The sequence below is a fragment of the Prionailurus viverrinus genome, chromosome F2, assembly GCF_022837055.1.
Source record: "Prionailurus viverrinus isolate Anna chromosome F2, UM_Priviv_1.0, whole genome shotgun sequence".
Classification (NCBI taxonomy): domain Eukaryota; kingdom Metazoa; phylum Chordata; class Mammalia; order Carnivora; family Felidae; genus Prionailurus; species Prionailurus viverrinus.
This window is the reverse complement of record NC_062578.1, coordinates 74827568-74849382: the sequence shown is the minus strand read 5'-3', so window position 1 is coordinate 74849382 and position 21815 is coordinate 74827568. Positions and strand designations below refer to the sequence as shown.

General features: G+C 52.5%; 2 protein-coding genes across 6 annotated transcripts in view; one reads left to right on the top strand and one right to left on the bottom strand.

Annotated features, from left to right (window-relative positions):
• TG (thyroglobulin) overlaps positions 1 to 21815 on the bottom strand; it is a 254365-nt gene that overhangs the window by 67820 nt on the left and 164730 nt on the right. The window lies entirely within an intron of this gene.
• The window catches only part of SLA (Src like adaptor), an 89309-nt gene that overhangs the window by 59849 nt on the left and 7645 nt on the right, over positions 1 to 21815 (top strand). Inside the window, exons 1-5 of one of the 5 annotated variants that reach the window (XM_047842437.1) lie at positions 6410 to 6457; positions 6879 to 6976; positions 15978 to 16077; positions 17414 to 17500; positions 20447 to 20550. In XM_047842437.1, coding sequence (XP_047698393.1) covers positions 6916 to 6976; positions 15978 to 16077; positions 17414 to 17500; positions 20447 to 20550 — 352 coding nt within the window. In that variant the 5' untranslated portion in view covers positions 6410 to 6457; positions 6879 to 6915. Of the gene's footprint in view, positions 1 to 6409; positions 6458 to 6590; positions 6977 to 15977; positions 16078 to 17413; positions 17501 to 20446; positions 20551 to 21815 lie in introns of those variants that run through there. The other 4 variants (XM_047842436.1, XM_047842435.1, XM_047842438.1 and 1 more) reach the window with 4 other exon arrangements.

Genomic DNA, 21815 nt, shown 5'->3' with positions numbered 1-21815 from the left:
CTTAGTGACGTAATACGGGTGAGGCTGAAACTTGCCTCAGCACCAACTGGCCCCGAATCTGGCTTCTTCCCATGACATCCTAACATGTTATCCTAGTCTTAGGGTGGAGCTGAGGCTCTCTGTCGGCCTGAGAATACAGGGGATCCCTTTCTGGGCACGCAAGTGCAGAAGGAGCCAGAACACAGGCTCAGGGACACGTGGGTCAGGCAGAATGGTGGACAGGGTGCTGGACAGGGAGTTCTGGTCCCTGTCCAAACTTCCCAGGTGACTCTGAGCAAGTTGCTTGCCCTCTCTGAGCCTTTTCTTTGTGATATGAGGGCACTGAACTGCCACTTTTCAATTGGTGCTTTACGATATCCTGAGATTGGGTTGTCCCATCAAGAGAGAGGAGGGGTAAGAGTGCTGAACCCTGAGTCCCCAACCAGCAGCTTGCTTTTATCTATTTTTACATATTAAGCTTCTGGGGAAGCTCTTTTTTTTTAAGTTTATTTATTTTGAGACACACACAGAGAGAGAGAGAGAGAGAGAGAGAGAGAGAGAGAGAGAGAGCAGGGAAGGGGCAGAGAGAGAATTCCAATCCACGCTGACAGCATAGAGCGTGACAAGGGGCTCTATCCCACAAACTGTGAAAACATGACCTGCGACAAAATCAAGAATCAGATGCCCAACCGACTGAGCCACCCAGGCGCCCCTGGGGAAACTCTTCAACCAACAGGTTTGGAGTATCCAGGATGAGAGGATCCTGAGGTCTCCTCCAAGTGCCCATTGAAAGGCTCTGGTTTTGAGTTAGGCAGGAGGAGGAAGAGGGAGCACTCGAGCACCTTTCTGAGCTGGCTGCCTGTCCTGGCCAGTGTCCCAGGAGCCAAGGCCATACCACAGCCCTCCTCCGCCATGCAAGAAAGGAGAACAAGGTGGGGTTGGGGGATAGGGAGGACAGGCTGTGGCTGCACCTGCCCTGAGAGGAGAGCAGGGAACAATGTGGGTCACAGCACAGGTGCACCTGTCGAGTGAGGTCAGGATGTGGTGGGGTGCCCCCGGAAATCCTGCGAGATCCTTGGCAGGGAAACCAACCAATGCTAAGCCCCTGTTCCAGCTCTCGTTCCTGGTGCACAGCATCAGGCCACAGGCAGCACCAAGCAAGCCCCAAGTCAACTGGGCGGGTACCAGGTCCCCGTCACAGTGGACGGACAATTGAGGCAACAGGGCCATGAGCCATTGTCTGTCCCAACGCTTTCCCCACGGTATTTGAGAACGCTGAGGCCAAGGAGGAGAAGAGACCCGCTCGAGCTTGCAGTGAGTTAGCTGGCCACCCAATACCACCAAGGGATCTAGCTTTGGTAAGTCTTCAGCTGTTCGATGTACCAAACGTATCTCTGCTTTAGATATGATCTGTAATTTAACCCTCAAAACAACCCTGCAGGGGCATATATATTTGTCTCCCTAAGTTATAGATTTAAAACTCAAGGCTCAGAGAAGTGCGGGAACTTGGCAAAGGACACACAGCCAGTAGGTTGGGAGCAGGAATCTGAACTCAGGCTGGCCTGCCTTGAAAACCCTTTCAGAGATGCCTTATTCTTTCCCTGCTCCGCTTCTGATTATAAAAGCAATCCATGCCCGTGGGGGAAACACCTGGAGTTTTTAGAAAGGGCGTAAATAAGAAATCGATAACATTTACCTGAGAAAATGGCCACCCAGAGAGAGCCCTTGGAAGCATCTTGGCAATCATCTCCTTTCATATTTTTGTACACGTATTAGCAAATGTGTGTGAATTTTTTGCAACACCGGGCTAGTATAAGCACAGCTGTTGTTTCTTGTTTCTCGGTCCCCCCTCCCCTTACAGCATTTAACAGTTCTTTAAAATAATACTGTGAAAGGGTGGAAAACACTCCACATGACTCACTCTGGCTCTTGTGACCACACAGGCCACCTAAGGGTGCTACTGAGACCTGAGCACACCTTAACTGCCTCTCTCTCCTGGATGATTCGCCCCTGCCAGATCCCCAGACACGGGCTCCCAAACATTGCCTCCTGACGTCCCCGAGAGCCTTCTGGACCTCCCTGTCCCTTGTATTAAAGTTTCCCCCAGAAGTTTACTTTGATGGCTTTCAAAAATCACTTTTCTGAGAACCAGAGGGCAGGAAAGCAAGACAGCGTTTCACGGAGGGTGAGAGCACAGCTTTTGGGATCTGGCAGACCTGGTTTGAAGCCCAGATCAAGCCTTGGACAAGTGAATTTATCTCACCTCTGGAGCAACCTGGGACATGGCGGCTAGACAATGCGGAGCAAAATCTGATCCGCCACGGTGGCGGTGGTGGCTCTGGTTACTTCTGCCGTCGTTGGGGTCAGGGTACAGCGGATGGCGACGCTCCCCACCGGTGGCATCACGCTTCCACGCCTTAGAAGCTGGTCATGCGAGTGGGTTTACGCTGTCACGCTTTGTGGGGGGATTTTCCAAGGTCAAAGGGCAGGCTGCATCCCTAAGTAGATTTTTATACTAACTAAACCTTGTCGATAAGGTTTTCCAGCTGTTTCGGGTTTTATAACAGAGTCCGGCCCCACCTTCTTTTGGCTGGGGCTCCTCAACTCTGTGCCCCCAGCGCCCAAGGTGGGGGGCGGGGCGGGGAGGGGTCCAGGCTACGGTCCTTTCCAACAGTGAGGCCCGGGCAACGGAAGCGCGAAGTGGGTACAGTACAGAGAACTGTCCTGGGATGCCATCCGGGAATGGAAGGTTCTGAGAAGTCTGACTGCTGTATTTAAAAGATAATGCAGGACGCACAATGAAAGGATCCCTGATCTGGTCCAACAGCAACCTAGCCAGAGAAGGGTAGCTGGCGAGTGCCTCCCACACGACCGAGGGCAACTCCCTGCAGCCGTGTGACCTCTCCGTGCCGTGTGTCCGCACTGCCCAGAGGTCCTTGGGGATCTTTCTTCCTCCCCGTGCAGCAAGGCAGAGGCACGGCCGCTGGGAAAGGCCGTCGGTGCCGAAGTCAGGAGAGGTAGGTGTGCGTCCTGCATCCGGGCCCTGCACGCGTCTAGCTCCCGGAGTGTGGACAGGTGAGCTCACCAGCTGACCTCCGCCCCGAGAGGGTGGAAGAGGAAGTCTCCCCACAGCTCCCAGCCCCAGGGATGCTGGGAGATTAAATGCAGTGTGTCTGCTAACTGCCCACCAGAAGGCAGAGCACCGAACAGCCTTCCCTTGACCCTGAAGAATATAAAGACAGGGTAAGGATTCTGTAATGGAGCTTGATAAGAGAAGTGATGACGGTTCTTTCATTAATAGTTCTTAAAAAGTCACGGAGTCTTGACTCCTAGAATTAACAGGGGCTAAGTGCGGGGCACCTGGGTGGCTCAGTGGGTTAAGTGTCTGACTCTTGATTTTAGCTCAGGTCATGATCTCGAAGTTCATGGGATTGAGCTCCGCCTTGGGCTCTGCCCTGATAGCTCAGAGCCTGCTTGGGATTCATTCCCTACTTTTCTCTCCGCCTCTTCCCTCCCCGCCCCCCCCGCGCCCCCCCCCCCCACTCTCTCTCTCTCCAAATAAATTCAAAAAAATAAACTTAAAAAAGGGGGGCTAAGTGGTTTGTCTTTGGAGACCATCTTTTTCACTCATCTCGCTTTCCAGAGGAGTCAACTGAGGCCCAAGTTCTCACAAAGAAAACAGCTTTGCTCCAAAGACTAGGGGGAAGGTAAGAGGCAAATGCCAGCTCTGATCCTTGACATCCCAAAGACGGGGAGATCCTTGACATCCCTCTCCAAAGGGAGAAAGAAACCAAACGTTCAGAGCTAATTTTAATTAACTCATCTCTCTTTTGCCCTTTCTTTATTGTTCCTGGAAGCAATTATGTGCGTCATACCCTCTCTCCCACCTCCAGCCCCTGCATAAAACTGTCACAGATTAAATCAGATTGCTCAGCCATTTCCTTAGGGAGACTCTGGCTTTCGGTCTCTGGGGGCATTTTTACTCTGCTCAAATAAAAGCCTCTCTCAGATAAGTTAACTCCTTCCTGGAGACTACAGGAAGCCCACAAGAAGACCACTAAGGGCTGTCGAGACCTTCTGGGGTTTTCTGAACGGCACGGGATAGAGTGGGCTGGTGCACACGTGCACCTGCAAGACGGAAGAGACCAGAGCTGGAGGAGCAGGGCGGAGGGAGTGTGTCAGACCTCTGGGACCTACCCGACATTTCTCGTGCCACCACCCTGGGTATGTTTCTTTTCTTGGACGGACCTCAGTTTTCCCACCTGAGAAACGAGAGTTTCAAGTCTTTCTTTTCCCTGTCCTGGATCCCAAGAACCCCCTCCCCCCTGCCCCAAATTGCAAACAAATCCTTGAGGATTACAAAGTTGTCGGGAGGGAGTGAAGTCAGAGTTCACTTTGCTAGATGACAAGGTCTTTTCCCCACGACCGTTCTGGAATTGTGGTGTGAAGGAAGGAGACAGGGGGACATGGGGGCCGGGGGCTGCCGCCAGAAAGGGGCTCCAGGGGAGAAGGTGGGGCAGGGGGGAGGGCGCTGGGATGTCCGGTGGGTGGGAAATGGCACCCCAAGTGGGGTGGGGGAAGGGGAAAGGTACGACCCCTGGCGTTTAACTGGTGCTGGATGCCAAGTGTCCGGCTGTGGGGAACAGAACGGCACTGCTAGGGGGTCTGGTGACAGCACGCACTGCGACGTGGGGACACATGGGAGAGACAGGGGCGAGGCTAGCCTACACGGGTCAGAGTCGACCTCTCCCCAGCCCGTCCCGAGAGCCTTCTCCAGGCCTCGGCCATGACAGCCAGGGAAGCTGGGGGTCTGAGGTGGCTGATGGGCTCCAGGACAGCGCTCGGAGCAGGACAGAGGTGGCGGGGGCTCCGTGGGACGTCTTTGCACGGCACACGGGAGCGGGGTTTTGTGCGGGACAGGCCTCTCCTCCGAGCCGCAGGCTGCTTGCTTCGCTCCTTCCCTGGACATGTCTAAGGTGGGGCCTCAGAGGCGGCCCGAGTTCCCCGCCAGGTGGGTGGGATCCCAGGGGCCTGCCTTTCTCGGGGTGCTGACTCAGGGCCAGCACCGAGCTGCCGGGAATGAGGCTCCCAGCCACTCCACTCCACTGGTGTGGTTTTTCGAGCACTTTTGAGGAGCACGTTTTCTTGAGTGCCTTCACGAGGCTTTAGGAGCTGGGACTTAGACAACTGGTCCCTGCCTCCTGGAGCCAGGGGATGCTGTTAACATCTGCCTGGCTTGCGGGAAGGGCCCTGCCAGGGTCCAAGGTGTCCTTTTGGCTGTGTGGGGGTGGCAAGATAGAGGAAACGACTGAGTCACGCCCGGAGGGGCCTCACCCCGAAAAGAGGATCAGAAGATGGGCTTCGTAAGTTTGAATGTGTGACCCCTTCCCGCCACACTGTCCGTGGCGCGTCATGAGCTCAGAGCTCTTGCCAGCTTGTAATGATCTCAGAGAGAGCACAATTATACTCTGAACTATTTGAGTTACGACCGATGGACTATTCATGTAAATATTTAAAATACACTAACTTCCAAACAAAACTAGTTTTGGCTTTCCTGATTTCCTAATACACTGCCCCACCTCACCACCTCCGCCTCTCTAAATTAGGGAGTGATGCAGACCTCCCTCAATCTCTGGAAAGCCTTGCTGCGAACGTAGATCTTTCTAGAATCTGAACTTGCAGTGCATCGAGGAAGGATTTCGGGCCAGGGTGGGGGGTTGGGTTGGCTGACATCTGGACCCTTTCACGCTACTCAGGCCTCGACCCCAAACTGCAGAAGAAGAAAGGGGTGGAGTCTAAGTTTCCAGCCGGGCTGGGCACCAGCTGGGGGAACCTGCCCCCATCGATTCTCCTGTTTATCCCCAAGAGACAAGAATGGTTCCTGTGCATGGGTGGGGCCTTCTTCTCTGTGCTTCAAAGAGCCCGGGAAAACACGTTTTCTGTCATCACCTCAGCTCCCTTCTAAAATGCTTGTACGAAGGCCCAGAATTTGAAGGCTTACCATGACGGACACCCAGAAAGTACCCCGCAGGTGGCAATCACAAACATGGGTTTCATGCCAAGCCACGGTCTAAGTGCTCCTTGTGCTTTATCTGCTAACTTTGCAGCCACAACCGAATGCCGTTGTATCATTAGTCCCCGAAACAGGCAGGAAAGGGTCAAGGCCCAAGGTCACCAAGCTTGCACGCGCAGACCCAGAATGTGGGTCGCGTGCTACGTGACCCGAGACGAGATCCTTACCCTCTCAGGCACTCAGTTGCCTTCACTGCACAAAGGGGGTTACGGGTGCGGGGACTTTAGGACAATCAGACGTCACGGCACATGTACGTGTCTCCTGTAGCGATGTGTGCACGAAGCCCGCCGCGATCGCACAGCATCGTTACCGGCTTTCCCTTCTTCACTGGTTACAGCATGTTGAGAAACTTCACGTAGAAGAAAACTGAGGCAGAAAGTACCCTCTCCTCACCGTCTTTTGATTGTAAGGCCGGTGCCTCCCGAGTTTTGGGCGCCCCCAGCTCCGGGTGCGTGGGGGGAGGGGAGGGTTGGGGGCGGGGTCGGGAGTGGGGAAGCCGAGGCCCATCTGAAAGGTCCCTCGCTCTGCACAGACACCACTGGCTGCTTTCCGACAGCCAGGGTGCGGAGGAATGGAAACTTCTGCCACCAACAGCATTTGCTGGCAACTTCCCTCTCTGTGGTTTTCTCTGTCATTCCCTTGATAAAAGAAGCAGGGCTGAGCAAATGTAACCAACATTCACGAATCTCATCTTCGCGTGAACACACCCGCCCCTCGAGAAGTGAGCTGCCGAAAAATGATGCACGATGTACTCTAAACTGGGTCATTCTTCACCCAGAGGGGTCGGCGCGTGGCTGACTTGCTGTGTGTATCCCCTGTGCTGCAGGCGTCCCGCATCTTCGACAGCCCGGAGAGACAGAGCGATGGGAAACAGTATGAGATCCACCCCGGCACCCCCCGAGAGGCCTGTGCCCAGCCCAGATGGTAAGTCTGGCTTCTTGGGTCTCGGGTGTGATGCTTCACTCCGTCGCTTGACAGCCGGGGCCAAGACTGAGCCACAGGGGTGCTGACGGTTGTTGAAACGGGGCACCGGGCGCCTGGGCGCTCGATGCACCTGCCTCTCTTGCTTGGCTTGTAGCTAACATTTCAAAACTACGTGTTAAAAAAGATTGAGCGGTGGCGCCCGGGGTGACGGCTGGGTCCCTGGCATTGTGTGACGGACCTTCGAGAGCAGCCGGTTCCGCCTTTATTTGACAAGTGGGGAAACTGAGGCTCGTGAGGGCATGCAATTAGCTAATCAGAGATTCAGATTTCCAACCCAGGCCGGTCTGATTCTGGAACGTGGGCTCTTGCCTACCACACCCTGCCAGCCCGTGATAGGATATGATCATGGGGTTAGTATTATCAGAGCTCTGCAAATGCTTTTGCAGAGCAACTCGATGAAGCTAGATACAGCTCGAGGAAATCTCCCTGGAAGGGAAGGAATCCTGTGTCCCCCCGGTAGGATCAGGGGGCCGCCCGTTCTAGGGGGAGGGCACAATGTCACAGCTCAGACAGGGATGTCAGAAGGCAGGTTCCCATGGAGCTGCCAGGTCGAGGCGGACTCTTCAAGCGACAGAGCCCTTTGGAGATTGGTCAGAGAGCTACAAGGCAAGCAGAAAGCAAGGGCTGGGAGTGAAACCCACGGGGCTCTGGGGGGGGGCAGCGGTGGTGCACTGAGTGGGTCCTCTAGGGGCTTGGGAAGGGGGTGATGAGGAGGTCAGGGGACCCATCGGTGTCCCCAGGGTGAGTCCCCTTGGGACATTTCCATCTCCTATCTTACAGCACAGCGCTCAGGCTTAGTCTCCCTCTGCTAACGCCCCGGGTACCCCGGGTCCCCCACAACCCTGCACCGAGCAAAGATCACACGCACAGACGTCCACCGTCCTGCCTGCCGGGAGCAGACAGCGCCGGGTGCCCTGTCTCTCCTTCCACAACTTCTGTGGCCCCTTCAGACAGGGGATGTCTTTTCACGTCTTCCAAAATGGAGACACCCCGGTTATACATGGTCTCGTGATCCCTCAGATGCTCCCAAGTGAGCGTCCAGAGACCCTGCTGCCCGGCCCTCCCCTCCAGTCAGATGCCGGGCAGCACTGGTGGTTGTCTGTTCCAGCCCAGTCACCCCCCTTCCTTAAACCTAACAAAGAATGTTCTTCTGGACAAAGGAGATTTCCATGTGATGGGGCGGGGCAGCTGGTGTGCACCCTGGGCCCCTTTATCTCCTGTGCACAGCTTTGAACTGGGTGCCGTTTACACAAAGCGGCCGAGTCAGCTGCCACCAGGGGACGGCTCGGGCCCTTCTCCCACCTTCTCCAAACCACCTCAAGTCACAGCCTCCCCTCCGGCCACGGCTCCTTGTAGAAAACGGACACTATAATTCCCAGGGCCCAGGCCGGCCCAGGGGCCATGCACCCACCCACCGAAGCCATTTTGTCACGCTAACCTCTCATACTGGGGCGGGGGGGGAGGGGTGGCATGCTTGAGCAAACCCCGTGAAAACACGGGCCTCCAAGGGCTTGCTCATTTGCCCTTATTTTTTAAATGCAAATTCTCACGAAATAAGTTTCTCTTTTTTCCACTGTGTGGGTGGGAGGTCACCTCGCAAAAGGAGGTGGAGGGGTCTCCCCGGCCCTCCGCCCCCTGGTTAAGAGAATTCCCCAGGTGGGACCCCGTTCGTGATCCAGGATACCACATCAAGCGTTAGCGGGTGGCTTTTCATCCCCCACCCCTGAAAAGTTTCCCTTGTGATCGGTCCTAACTTGATTTCCTCTTTTTTTTTTTTTTTTTTTTTTTTTCTGACATCCACTTGAAGAAGGGAGAAGAAAGCGGTTGTAGTTCATGCTGTTATTTATTAGTTTCTAGTCAAATGATGCAAAGAGTTGGGGTTTTCATGGCACAGGGCATCTATCTACTCAGCTAACACTCGTGCTTACCCATTTAGTGAGGCTCAAATGCCCAGGAAGTCGTGCGGGGAGCCGATGGCGTTAGGCCAACACACAAGTGGAGCTTCCCCTGTCGTTAGCCCGAGTGGAGGAGAATTAAAAACACCCAAAGCCCCAGGCCCTACACGGATCAGCAGGAGGCCTATCTGTAAACTTCGAGGCAGACGAGTTTTGTGAGCTTTCGAGAGCTCTTTGGTCCCCAAGCCGGGGCTGTGGATGCCTTGCAATGTGGCTTTGCCTATCCGTGTTCTCCTAACTAAGCCTTCCAGAACATTCCCGGTTACTCTAGTTCCCAGAGACCAATATCACAAAACCCATGGAAATGGGGCAGGTCTCAGAGACAAATGACCTTGCTGACCTTCTGGCACTGCCCCCCGAAGCCGTATGACCTTGGGTAAGGCACTTAGCCTCCCAGAAGGCAGGGCTCAGCTCTCACGTGGAGGTCAGAACCTCCCCCCCCCTCACAGCAATCACAGCACAAGGCAGCTACCTGCTAAATGTGGGGGGAGTCACTCTTTTTAACTCCACTTGGGGTTATCTGATTGCACTAGGCTATGTCTAAATGGGCACGCCCCCCAGAGGTTTTAAAGTGGTTGAACTGGGGGTTCCAGGACTTATTTCCGAATCATCCCAAAGAACTCACTTTCTCTGCGGTTCTCTGCACAGTTCAGACTCTTGCTCTGTGCCAGACACAGGCAGCACAGAATTGAGAAGGGCCCAGGGGACTCCCAGTAGCGGGGAAGTAGCGTATCTGTACCTTAAAGAGAATTTTTAGACTTTCTCCCACACCCTACCTTTTTACTCTTTCCCCTCCTCACCTTGTATCACCCTGACCTGAAGCAAGAGGCAGTAATGTAAACCCAGACACCGTTCAGACCCCTTTCCCACGCAAGGATAGAAATCGCGCTAAGCAGTGCATTTACATAGCATCATGGGTGCTGCCCCATGGAAAGAGCTGACGGGAGGGGCCCTGGGGAGGAAGAGGCAGGGGGCAGGGAAGTCTCAGACCCAGCCCGGCACTTCTCAGCGAATGATTCTCAGACCACCTGCATCGGATCCCCTGCAAAGTTGTCCGAAGTGCAGATCGCTGGGCCCCGCCCCTGATGTGCTCGTCAGAATTCGACGATAGTGGGAAGGAACAACCCGAGGAACTTCTTACAAGCCGCCCCCCACTCCTCCCCCCACCCCCGGCTTAGGCTGAAAGCTTGCATCATGGGACCCAGCGTTTAGTCCTGCCCCCGACTCTTAACACACAATGAGAGATGAGAGGAGTCAGTCTGTCCCCTTAGTGGCTCTCTGGTCTCACTTCTAAATGGGGGACAACTGGAGTGACTCAGTGCCTGTGACACGCTAGACACGATTCCAATTGTTTGACACACGTCCACGCTTCCTCCCCACAACAGCTGCAGGAAGTGATCGCTATTATCACCTCCACTTTGCAGCTGAGGAAACCGAGGCACGGGAAGGTTCAATTACTTGTGGGGGGGCCACACAGCTGGGATCTGAAACAGGGGGTCTGAATCTAGAGTCCGTCCCTTCGCCCCCACATCATATGCCTACGGACAACGGAATTCCAAGAAGCTCACGTGTTCTGGGAGGCGATGGGCGCTCTCTAGGCTGAGGGAGGACGGCCACCAGATGAATTCACAGGCAGTCCAGTGCCCCGTAAGGGAACCTGCATCAGGTCTTTGACTAGATCAACCAGGGTCTTACTCATCCCACTTCTGGCCCATAAGATGGTTCTAGGTCCAACGTTTACACTGAATATACAGCTTCTGTACATGTCATGGATACCATACAAAATATGCCTGGTCCGTCAAACCATGATTTCACGTTGCATAAAATGGGACCAAAGATTTTTTAAAGCAAATGCACACAAAAACGCTGTTAATTGTGGTGCAGGTGGTGTTCAGGAGCATAAACAGAAGAACAGGTGGCCAAGAGCAGGGTCTACCCTCTGCTGCTAGGTTACTGGGTTTTGAGACCGGGCACTCAGCTCGCTATTGTGGGTTCCCAAGCGAGTGCCTTCGCCTCGCTGTGCCATCTGGGAGCCTCGGGATCTAATCAGTCCCCATCCGCCCCCTCTCATAGATGGGGAAGCCAAGGCTTTGGACAGGAAAGAACAGGTGGGCTGCTGCGTCTCATTTTCAGCCCATAATACGGGACCCACAGGTACACCCTGGGGTTCGTGGTAATCAACAGAACTTGGTAGACCTTCTGTGGGACCAATCTGCCCAGCCCTGTCTGATTGGTTCATTGTGTGTGTGTGTGTGTGTGTGTGTGTGTGTGTGTGTGCGCGTGTCCTGGAAAAGATGCTAAAAGTAAGGCCTGCTTTGACTCTCCAGAGGCCATGGATTTGGGCATGATTCAAGGCACATACAAAACCAGAATCTGAAAGCACTGGGCTGTTTAGCTCTTTGCCAACCAACTGCACTCCGCGGCTGGTGCCAACTTGGAAGCCTCATTTAGAGCCAGCCTTTGTCCCAACCTGTCAAGGAGCAAGCGTTAACTGGGGACAGCCTGGTAATTGCATGCCGAGGAGGGCTATGTGGCTTAGGGACATGACCAGGAGCCTGACAACCCTCATGCTCTCCCCTGCACACATTACTAAAACTCCCCCGGCATTGGTTTCTTCATTTTCCCTAGGGTTGTGTGGAGCATTGGAAGTAAAGAAAGGCTGGTTTTGCTAGAACTATAAATGGAATCTTCGGAAAGGTTTTTAGCATTTAAGAAGAAATGGTAATGATATGACAAGGAATAATAATGCAAAAAAAAAAAAAAAAGCCTCTTCTCCTTTGGCCAAGCGGCTAGTAAGTTTGCCTGGTTCTCTCTCCTTTTTTGGATTCACTTCCTGTTTTACACGTCGGTATAATTTCTTCAGTCTGACTCAATATCAGTATCAGTAAATATTTGGTCTTCCGCATTTCATCTTCTGTTCTCACCACATGGAGTTTGTTTTTGGAAGAATAGAATATTTTCAAATTTACACATCTTAGAGGCTTTTCAAACTTTAGGGCACTATTGGCTGAAATTGGTCTTGGATTATGTAATGATAATCCCACCCCATAAACACGGTATCAGCAGCTTCTCGTTGGGACAGGAGCGTCGTGAATCCAAACCCAATCACACAGGGTAGATTTCGATATTTCCCATTTTTATACATGAAGAAGTCAAGCTCAGATTGGTTAAAAATAAATCTTTCCCCAAATCACAGAACAATTACGTGGTGGGGGTGGAAGTTAAGGCCAGTCTGACTGATTCCAAAGCCCCTTCTCTCTTCGGAAAGTCTCTCTGGATTTCTCCTTTATGCACATCACATATTTTTCACTCTGTTTCCTTATCTTAAACCTTCAGTAATCCTATCCACGCCTCTCTTTGGTATCAATCACTTATCTGACTTAATTCCAGTGCTCAGCTCTCCTTCAAACCTGGGGCTCCAGGAGGACCTGACAGTATGTTTGAGCTTTCTGAGCAAATTTGACTTTCTTACTTTCCCAAGCTCAGGGAAGACTTCCATGGGATCCTGGCACCGCACCTTGTTTAGAATGACTGCCTTCCTGGGGCACCTGGGTGGCTCAGACGGTTAAGCGTCCGACTCTTGATCTCGGCTCAGATCACGATCTCACAGTTCGCGAGATCGAGCCCCATGCCAGGCTCCACGCTGACAGCATGGAGCCTGCTTGGGATTCTCTCCCTCTCTCTCTGTCCCTCCCCTGCTTGCCCATTCTCTCTCTCTCTCTCTCTCTCTCTCTCTCTCAAAATAAATAAATAAACTTTACAAAGAACGCCTGCCCTTCCCGCGGAAGTGCAGACTGAACTTGTGTTGTTTTCCCGGTGCTGGTGAGACAGCTGACGGGGACAGACCTAAAATCCCTGCAAAGGCCCACAGCAAGGCCATTACCTTTAAGCAAAGGCCCAGAGCAAGGTTTTCTCAGCCACGTTTAAGTGTTACAGCTATAAAAACATCATCGTGTCGGAAATTCCACAGGAAACTCAACGCTGTTATTGTGCAATTGAAACTCTCCAGCCCCTGAAGCCTCTTTCCACTATTGAGCCAATGTTGTTACAATGGGATTGCGTTTCTGTTCTGTTTTTAAAGTAAGGAAAGACGGTTGTTCTGTTTCACGGTCTTAGTCGTGAATCCAGACATCAAAGGCCCAGCCCCCGTGGAGACGTGTGGTCTACGTCAAGGTTCTGTGATTGTCACGGAGAACGAATGCTGGGCCTTTCCTTCCAACACTTGTTTTGCACAAGGGGCTGGTTCTGTGACGACCGACCGCCCACCCACCACGCGGCTGCCACAAGACAGGTTTCCTTCTCTTGGACCACTTTACGCAGCACAACGGCAGCTTTTAAGAGCCTAGTAGCACAGGGGCGTCTCCTTGCCTTCATCCCTCAAACCCACCCTGAGCATCTGAGACCGGGCAGTGGGTGCTGGGGGGGGTGGGCTGCAAGACGGCTCCTCCTGGAGTTCACACTCAGTCCCCCAGAGTCATGCAAACCCCAGAACACAACTTGGGCCTCAAAGGAAGAGCCTAGGGTCCTGGGGCGGGGGGGGGGGGGGGGTCATAGCAGGAGCACCAGGCAAACCTCCTGGGGGTGGGAGGGATGACAAAGGGGAGACCAGGCGCTTTCCTGGCAGACGGCACAGCCTGGTCACAGCCTCTGAGGACGGGGCGTCCTGGCAAATTGAGAAGAACGGGACGGCTCATCACACTGCTCCTAGAGGCAGTGGAGACACACGTTAAGTGGCCCCCCTTCATGTTTGGGGCCATCAGCCCAGATTTCCATCGTGAAGACATTTTCCAACGCCTCATTTTCCAGACTGATGCAGGCCCAAGAGGGAAAGAGCGCACGGGCACTCAGAGTGGCAAGGTCGGCCTCGGAATCGGGGCGGCTTTCCTGGGAAGCTGAACAAATCCTCTGTGCTAGGTCCTTCCTCAAAGGCACAGAAGCTTCCTAGGGACCGTGCACGATCTTGTCTTCACAATTTCCTTTCTGTTCCTTTTCTCAAGGAGGAGTTCCCAATTTGCATGAGTGTCATGCGACACAAAATCTGGATGCACCCCTTATCAGATCTCAGGACTCCCGGCTTCAAGCCTGACAGAGGCACCACCTCCTGCTGTCGAGCCGGGGGCAGGCGACACAAAGGAAACATCCCGTTTTCCTTCGGCAAAGCAGGATGTATGTGAAGGAGGTGTCCCCACAGGCTCAGGGTCGGCTACTCCCTGGCCGGGCACTGCTCCTTCTCAGGTCAGAGACCTGGCCTCTTTTTGGTGACTGTGGCCACCACGAATCACTTTTGGTTTCCATTTCGTGCCCCAAAATGCTTGCTTTTATCTGCTTTATCGCGCGTAGCTCAGCTTCCCCAAGCGAGCAATACGTCTGAATGTGCCGTTCCACGCTGACAGCTGGCTTCTGATTCATTCTTACTCATTCTGCTACCAAAGCCGTCTTTCGGCTTCGTCTGTCCTGGCACTTGTGAGCTGGAGAGTCCCAGATCTAGATCTCTAAGGGACAAAGTCTAGAGGTCCCAGTTGGGGGGGGGGGAGTGTCTGGATCCCAGAAAGTGGCCAATTTGGGTCACCCAGCCTGCCATGCCCGAGTGCCGGGATTTCTCCAGATTTTCCTGGGGTGATGAGGGCAGGTGAAGACCCCTCCCAGGATTATTTATGTATTCTCTAGAATGTGAGCTTGCCCACGGTTAGGTGCTCAGTAAACAAGTGCAGAATGAAAGAATACGTGATTAAAGTTCCCCAGAATTTTGAGTTCAGATGCCCAGCCGGCAGATGGAGTGATAAGCCCAACAGGTGCTGAATTCACCCGTGTGTAAGGCATAATACTTCCCCCAAAATGTACCCTAATATTACCCCGCATCTGATGCGCCTGGATTACGGCAAACCTGCTAAGGCTGGGAACCAGGGATTTTGCTCAGTGCCCCAAAGTGCATCATCGCCTCTCCAGCCCACGGTAAGCAGCACTCGCGTGAACCACACAGCATGCCTTTCTTTTCAAAACTTCACCAGAATTACTTTCAAGGCACAGAGGATGAAAGGTACTTACTTTTTCTCCCACCCCCGCCCCAAAGTCCCTATTAAATAGATCCCCAACACGGTGTCTGGTATTCTACAAGGAAGAAGTGCTTTGAGGACCTGCAGAGTTAGAGTCTTGGGTCCCAGTGGGTCCTCAGAACTCATGTAGCCCAGCTGTGACATACCCCATCCCCACACACGTGACAGATGGGGACCGACAAGCCCCAGGAAGGGTAAAGATGCTTTTATAGGCCCTTATCATTCATGAGGTGCTGCTACATACTTTCGCCTAAGCTCGTGCGGACCCCGGATTGAGGTATTCGTAGCCCCACTTTAAAGATGGGGAATGGAGGCTCACAGGTGTTCGGGGACTTGTCCAAGATCACTTGGATCGGTAGACACAATGACTAAAGCCTGAAGCCAGATCTTGTGACTTCAGCCCCAGGACCTCTGGATCCCCTCCAGAGGAGGGGATCCTCTGGATCTCTCAGAGGAGAACGGCAGGGCCAAGAAGGCAGGCTTGTGAATGGGAGGAGGTCACCGACCTTGGGGTTCCTTCAAGCTCCCTGTGCCACCATCCCTGAAGGGAGGAGGGCCTGCTATAAAGTGCCGTTCCAGGGCACCTGGGTGGCTCAGTCGGGTAAGCGGACAACTTCAGCTCAGGTCATGATCTCACAGTCTGAGAGTTCAAGCCCCGCGTCGGGCTCGGTGCTGACGGCTCAGAGCCTGGAGCCTGCTTCCGATTCTGTGTTTCCCTCTGTCTCTGCCCCTTCCCTGCTTGCTCTCTGGCTCTCTCTCTCTCTCAAAAATAATAAACATTAAAAAAAAATTTTTTTTTTAACTGCTGTTCCAAGGCAAATCATGATCTCCAGCTGAGAAGTCCCCGGGAGGGACTCATCTCGGTCCTCCCCTTCCTGGGGTTGCCTTTCGGTTCCCTGTGGAGAAGAACATCCCTTGCCTTTGTTTCCCCAGGACCAGACGGTGACTTCCTGGCCGTGCTGAGTGACTACCCATCCCCTGACATCAGCCCCCCCATATTCCGCCGAGGAGAGAAATTACGCGTGATTTCTGAGTGAGTTGGCTTTCCAAATGTTTCACAATCCCCTAAAAATGGGGAGCACTGGGGGGCGCCTGGGGGGCGCAGTCGGTTAAGCGTCCGACTTCAGCCAGGTCACGATCTCGCAGTCCGGGAGTTCACGATCTCGCGAGATCTCGAGTGATCTCGCGTGAGTTCGAGCCCCGCGTCGGGCTCTGGGCCGATGGCTCGGAGCCTGGAGCCTGTTTCCGATTCTGTGTCTCCCTCTCTCTCTGCCCCTCCCCCGTTCATGCTCTGTCTCTCTCTGTCCCAAAAATAAATAAACGTTGGAAAAAAAAAATTAAAAAAAAAACAAAAAACGGGGAGCACTGGGGCGCCTGGGTGGCTCGGTCAGTTAAGTGTCTGACTTTGGCTCTCACGGTTCGTGAGTTCAAGCCCCGTGTCGGGCTCTGTGCTGACAGCTCAGAGCCTGGAGCCTGCTTCCGATTCTGTGTCTCCCTCTCTCTCTCTGCCCCTCCCCACTTGCACTCTGTCCCTCTCTCTCTCTTTCTCTCAAAAATAAACATTAAAAAATATTTTTAAAAAAAAGGGGGGGAGCGCTATCTGAATGGGGATCATTGGATCTTAGCTATAGTTGTCCAGTTCCACTTGGGCCCTGTTCCAATCATGAGGTGAAGAAATTGGCCCACGCAGAAGATCTTAGCGCTTAATCCTTAATGCTGCCAGTGCTCTAAAACCTTCAATGGCTCCCCATTGCCTGGTGGATAAAATTCAAATTCCTTAACGTGGCTTTTGAGACCCTTTGTGATCCAGCGTCTGTTTCTCACATTGGTCTCATCTCCCACCATGCAGCATTGGTATTATAGACTGGTGCAGTTCGGGCTCAGACCGGAGGACCCAGGGGTCTAAGAAAATGTCTGATGATAAACAGAAAGTAAACAGAAAGTATTGACTCCCATCCTGTTGCCTCTCCGTGACTCAAAATGGGCCACAGAACAAATAGGGGGCTCTAAAACCCTTTTATTTAGATTCTCATTGACACAGACAAACTAAACTATCTTGGTTCTATCTCAGGGTATTATTCTATATAGTAAAGTTATTTTTAAAAGCCTCCAATTCTGGCATATCACCTGTGGGTCCCCAAAAGATGGCTCAGTGCCAAAGCATGAGAAGCATTCCTGGTTAGCTTGAAATAAGGGATATACTTAAAAACTGTTATTTCCCTATGGAGAAATTGAGGTCAACACGATCAACAATGGGTCTTAAAAAAGAAACGGCCCTATGTGCCCCAGGTTCAATCTGGTTACCCCGCTCATTCCTTTGCTTTGCAACTCACCTGTCCACCCTTCCCTGTCTGTTCTTGTTCTTACAGTGAAGGGGGCTGGTGGAAAGCCATTTCCCTTAGCACTGGCCGAGAGAGTTATATTCCTGGAATATGTGTGGCCAGAGTTTACCATGGGTGAGTACATTTCTGAAATAGCATCAATAAAGCCCAATATTTATGCTAGTGGTGTGTGAGGGCACACGGCAGAAAGGAAGTTTCAAGAGGCTCACTCTTACTCTGGCTCAGTCCACAAGGAAGGGTGTGACCTCGGCGAACCCCAGGCCCTATCTGAGACTCAGTTTTCCCATCAGTAAAGATGAAGGGAGCTGAACCTTTCAGCTCCAACGCTGTGTTCCTGGCACGTAGCAATCAACATTCAGAGACTGTGATCAAAGGGACGCAGCTCTGAAAAGTCAGCCTGTCTGGGCAGCAATCCTGCCCCTGTCACTTACTGGCTGTGTGACAGTGGGCAAGCTCCTCAACACTTTATGGCTCGGATTCCTTCCCTCACCTGTCAGATAGACATCGTAATACGGAACGACAGGGACAGTAATGCACAAGAAGACCAAAGTGCAGGGCTGTTAGGACAATGAGGTCGGCTCGTACGTGGATCGCTCTTGGAAGGATGCCTGGCATTACAGTAAGTGCTCGGTACGTATTAGCTATATTCTTATCAAATCCCATCCAGAACACAGAGAACGCTTACGGCCCGAAATGCGTAACGTACCCAACCTGGCAAATGGCGAAGCCAAGCAGAAAAGGAGAAACTCCAAACCATCAGGCATGGAAAGCCTGGGCTTTCCCCTGCGGTTGGGCAGGGAGGCCTTGCAGCACGACAGGTGGCTTTGGAGGCCGGCACTCCTGGGCTGGAGTGTGCCTGGCTCAGCGACTGACTTCCGGGGTAGGAGTCTCCCACGAGACCCGGGGAAAAGTTACTTTGCCTCCTGGAGCCACAGTCACCTCCTTTGTCAAGCTACCAAGGCCAGACCTTGGCATCCAGGAAGGAAGGAAGGAAGGAAGAAAGCATCTTTTTTTTTTTTTTTTTTGGAGGGAACCAGAAATAACCGCTTTCCATGCTCACCTGGTGAAGCAGAGATAATGGCTTGAATATTCTGAAGAACGTGCAACCCCATGCATTTAATCGCAGGATTACGGATTTTGAGGATAAGTACCAGATGCCATTTCTGAGCTTAGGATGATGGAGGGGAGCAGAAGTGCGGCAGTGGCTGCTTTGGCAGCCACGTTCTGAAAGAGTCAGTCACGTAAACTCCCCCACGTCAGCCGTGCGTCCACTGACCCATTGATTCATTTAGCAAACCTGGATCATCACCCGCACGCTGAAGATGTGTGCTGGCAGAGGCTCGGGTGCTGAAGAACCCAGCTGAGTAAGATGTGATCGCGGCCCTAGGAAGCTTCCAACTGGCAGAGGCAATAAATGTCTTGAACATACAGAACCGGGAGAGAGGCGCTACAGAATGGTTATGGAATGCGATGTCCCAGGAGAGTGCCTTGCGATTCTAGCTTTACCACTTGCGGACATCGGGTAACTTGGACCAATTACTTGCTCACTCTGACCCTCAGCATCCTCATCAGTGAAGGGGAGACAAAGCTACCTGTCTTAGGGGGTTCAGATGAGGATCAGATTTCACGCGCTTAACATGCCCATAATTAGTATCCATACACGGCTATCGCTGTGGATTTTAGTGTATTCGTTCTTATGAGTGGACTTTCACCTAAGGATTTGGGAGGATGAATGTCTGTCAAGACACTAAATTAATTAACACACACCATGCATGGTGCAAAACTAAGGGGGCAGTTGAAACATCAGGCCGAATCAGGATCTGCACAGATCGTCCTTGGAGGCCAGGACATAAATAAACAGCATCTGATTATCAGGCTGTGGTCTTCTCCCAGCCACAGAGCTCCAGCGACCCATCTGCGTGGTCTGGGGATGCCACAGGAGACAACATAGTGAATATGTCCCAGCAAGCGCTAATTCAGACCTAGGGATTAAATAAGCCAAGGTTCACTCCCTGAAATACGGAAACTGTTAAAAAGGATGTATAACTGTTTCTCAGTTCGCCCCGGCCAAGTGCTAACAAAGCATTCTCTTCTTCCATGCGTATTCAAGAGCACTGGCTCTTGAACATTCCGTTGGAAAGCCGGATCACGGTACTACAACTGCTTGATTTTTTAGATTTTTACAATTTTTTACTGGTGAGCAAAAAAAAAAAAAAAAAAGCAAGAAACCCATGTCAATGCACAGGAGCGCGATGACAACTTCGTTTAAAACATGTTGGACGAGGGAAAGGCAGCAGGGAAATGTAATGAATGCCTGGCGAGGCGGGGGGGGGGGCTTGTGAAATTGGTGGGATTAGGCATCTTTCTTTCGAAATTTCTTGTGCCCACTTATACACTCACAAATACAAACCAGGCTCGAAAATGCGGACACAAAGACAAAGCCAAAACAGGCAGGGTCCCTGCCCTCGTGGGGTGGTGAGGGAGGGGCAGGTACCTTATCATGTTTGGGAATGCTTGTATGTTATATGCTACAGACCGGGCCCAGTCCAGCTGGCATTCGAGAACAGGATGAGAAAGACCCCCTCATTGCCTTGTGCCCTCATTGTCCAGTGTAATACCTGCTGTGCAGTAGGCACTTGAGAATTTTATGTGAAAGATTAAAAGTACGAATGGGGGGTCCCTGGGTGGCTCCGTCGGTTAAGCACCCGACTCCTGATTTCGGCTCAGCTCATGATCTCAGAGCTCGTGGGTTCGAGCCCCACGTCGGGTTCTGTGCTAACAGTGCAGAGACTGCTTGGGATTCTCTCTCCCTTTCTCTCTGACCCTCCCCTGCTGGTTCTGTCTCTCCTCAAAATAACTGAACAAACATTAAAAAAAAATAAAAGTATGAAGGAAGGAAGAAAGGAAAGAATGAACAAAGAGTCCATCGCCCTCCTCTTTTCAATCCCAACAGTTTTGTATGAACTTGAACTTGCTCTTAATTTTGGTACCACCTGCCTGTGTGGCGGGCGGCAGGAGGGGGCGTGCTCAGGACCCTCACGCCGTCTTTCTCCTCCCCAGATGGCTGTTTGAAGGGCTGGGCAGGGACAAGGCGGAGGAACTTCTGTTGCTGCCGGACACGAAGATGGGCTCCTTCATGATCCGAGAGAGTGAGACCAAAAAAGGTGAGGTGCCTCTGACTCCTCTTGCCACCCGAGGGCTGACAGGGGCACGTTTTGTTCCCGGCTGACTCGGGACCCGGCTCATCTTCCCGCCTCCCAGGGTGCACGCAAGCCCGTCCGATGGGGCTGAGCTCCCTGCAGCCCACACAGCCCCTGGGGAGGCCAGCGTCAGCATCAGCATTGGGAAGCCTAGAGGCAGGTGGCCGAGACCTGGCCCGGAGGGGCCACCTGCCAGACTCAGTGAGCTCCGCAGGCTTCCACTGGGAAATGTCCCCATCACCTGGGAAGGAAAGCCGACACGGGTGTAGGCAGCCCCGGGCCAGAGCGAGCAGGCTTCCACCTGGGCCTGGCCTGTGCTCTCAAGCTCTGGGCCTTGAGCGGGGCATTTACTTCTGCCACGGCAGCATTCTCCTCGGCGGTGCCACTCGAAAATAATCTTGCTACACAGGAGACCTTCAATACTGGTTCGCACTGTGCCCTCCGATGAGCTTAGAGAATCAGGACAGGCAGATGCTTACTCGCACACACTCGCTATGATTGTTACTGTTACAACTTCCTTACGGCCCACACGTTAAGAAATTCAGCAAGGGGCGCCTGGGTGGCTCAGTCAGTTAAGCATCTGACTCTTGGTTTCGGCTCAGGTCACGATCTCATGAACCATGAGACATGGATCCATGACAGCATGAAGCCCGCCTGGGATTCACTCTCTCCCTCTCCCTCTCTCTCTCTCTCTCTCTGCCCCTCCCTCTCTGTCTCAACATAAAGAAATAAGCATTTAAAACAAAAGAAATTCAGTGGAAACAAAATAGCGGCGCTCTTTGTCATGGTTCAGAGACGGGCTCTGAGCTCCAGTTTTGGCTGTAAGAATTCCTGAGAAGGCACCTGTCTCGCTAACCCTTTCCTATAACGTGGGATTAACACTAGGAAGGTGCTTAGCACGGAGTCCGGGAGGTAGTAAGCACTTTAACTCACAGGAACAAAACACTTAACAGCTAGGGCTTCCCCATACTAAAAATAACACCTTTTTAAAAACAGAAGACACGTTCACAGGTTCTTAGCCTGCTTCTTGTATAGTCAAAATCAAAGAAGAGAAAACACGGTATCTGAGACTATTTCCCACGTACCTATGAAGGGCCAGCGTGGCTGGGTGCTGGGACCTTTCACTAAAATGAGCATCAGCCTGACTTTAGAGAAGCATGGACCATATACACATGATAAAAAAAAAAAAAAAAAATTCAAGAACAACTTTTGTCTCAAAACCTCGAGGG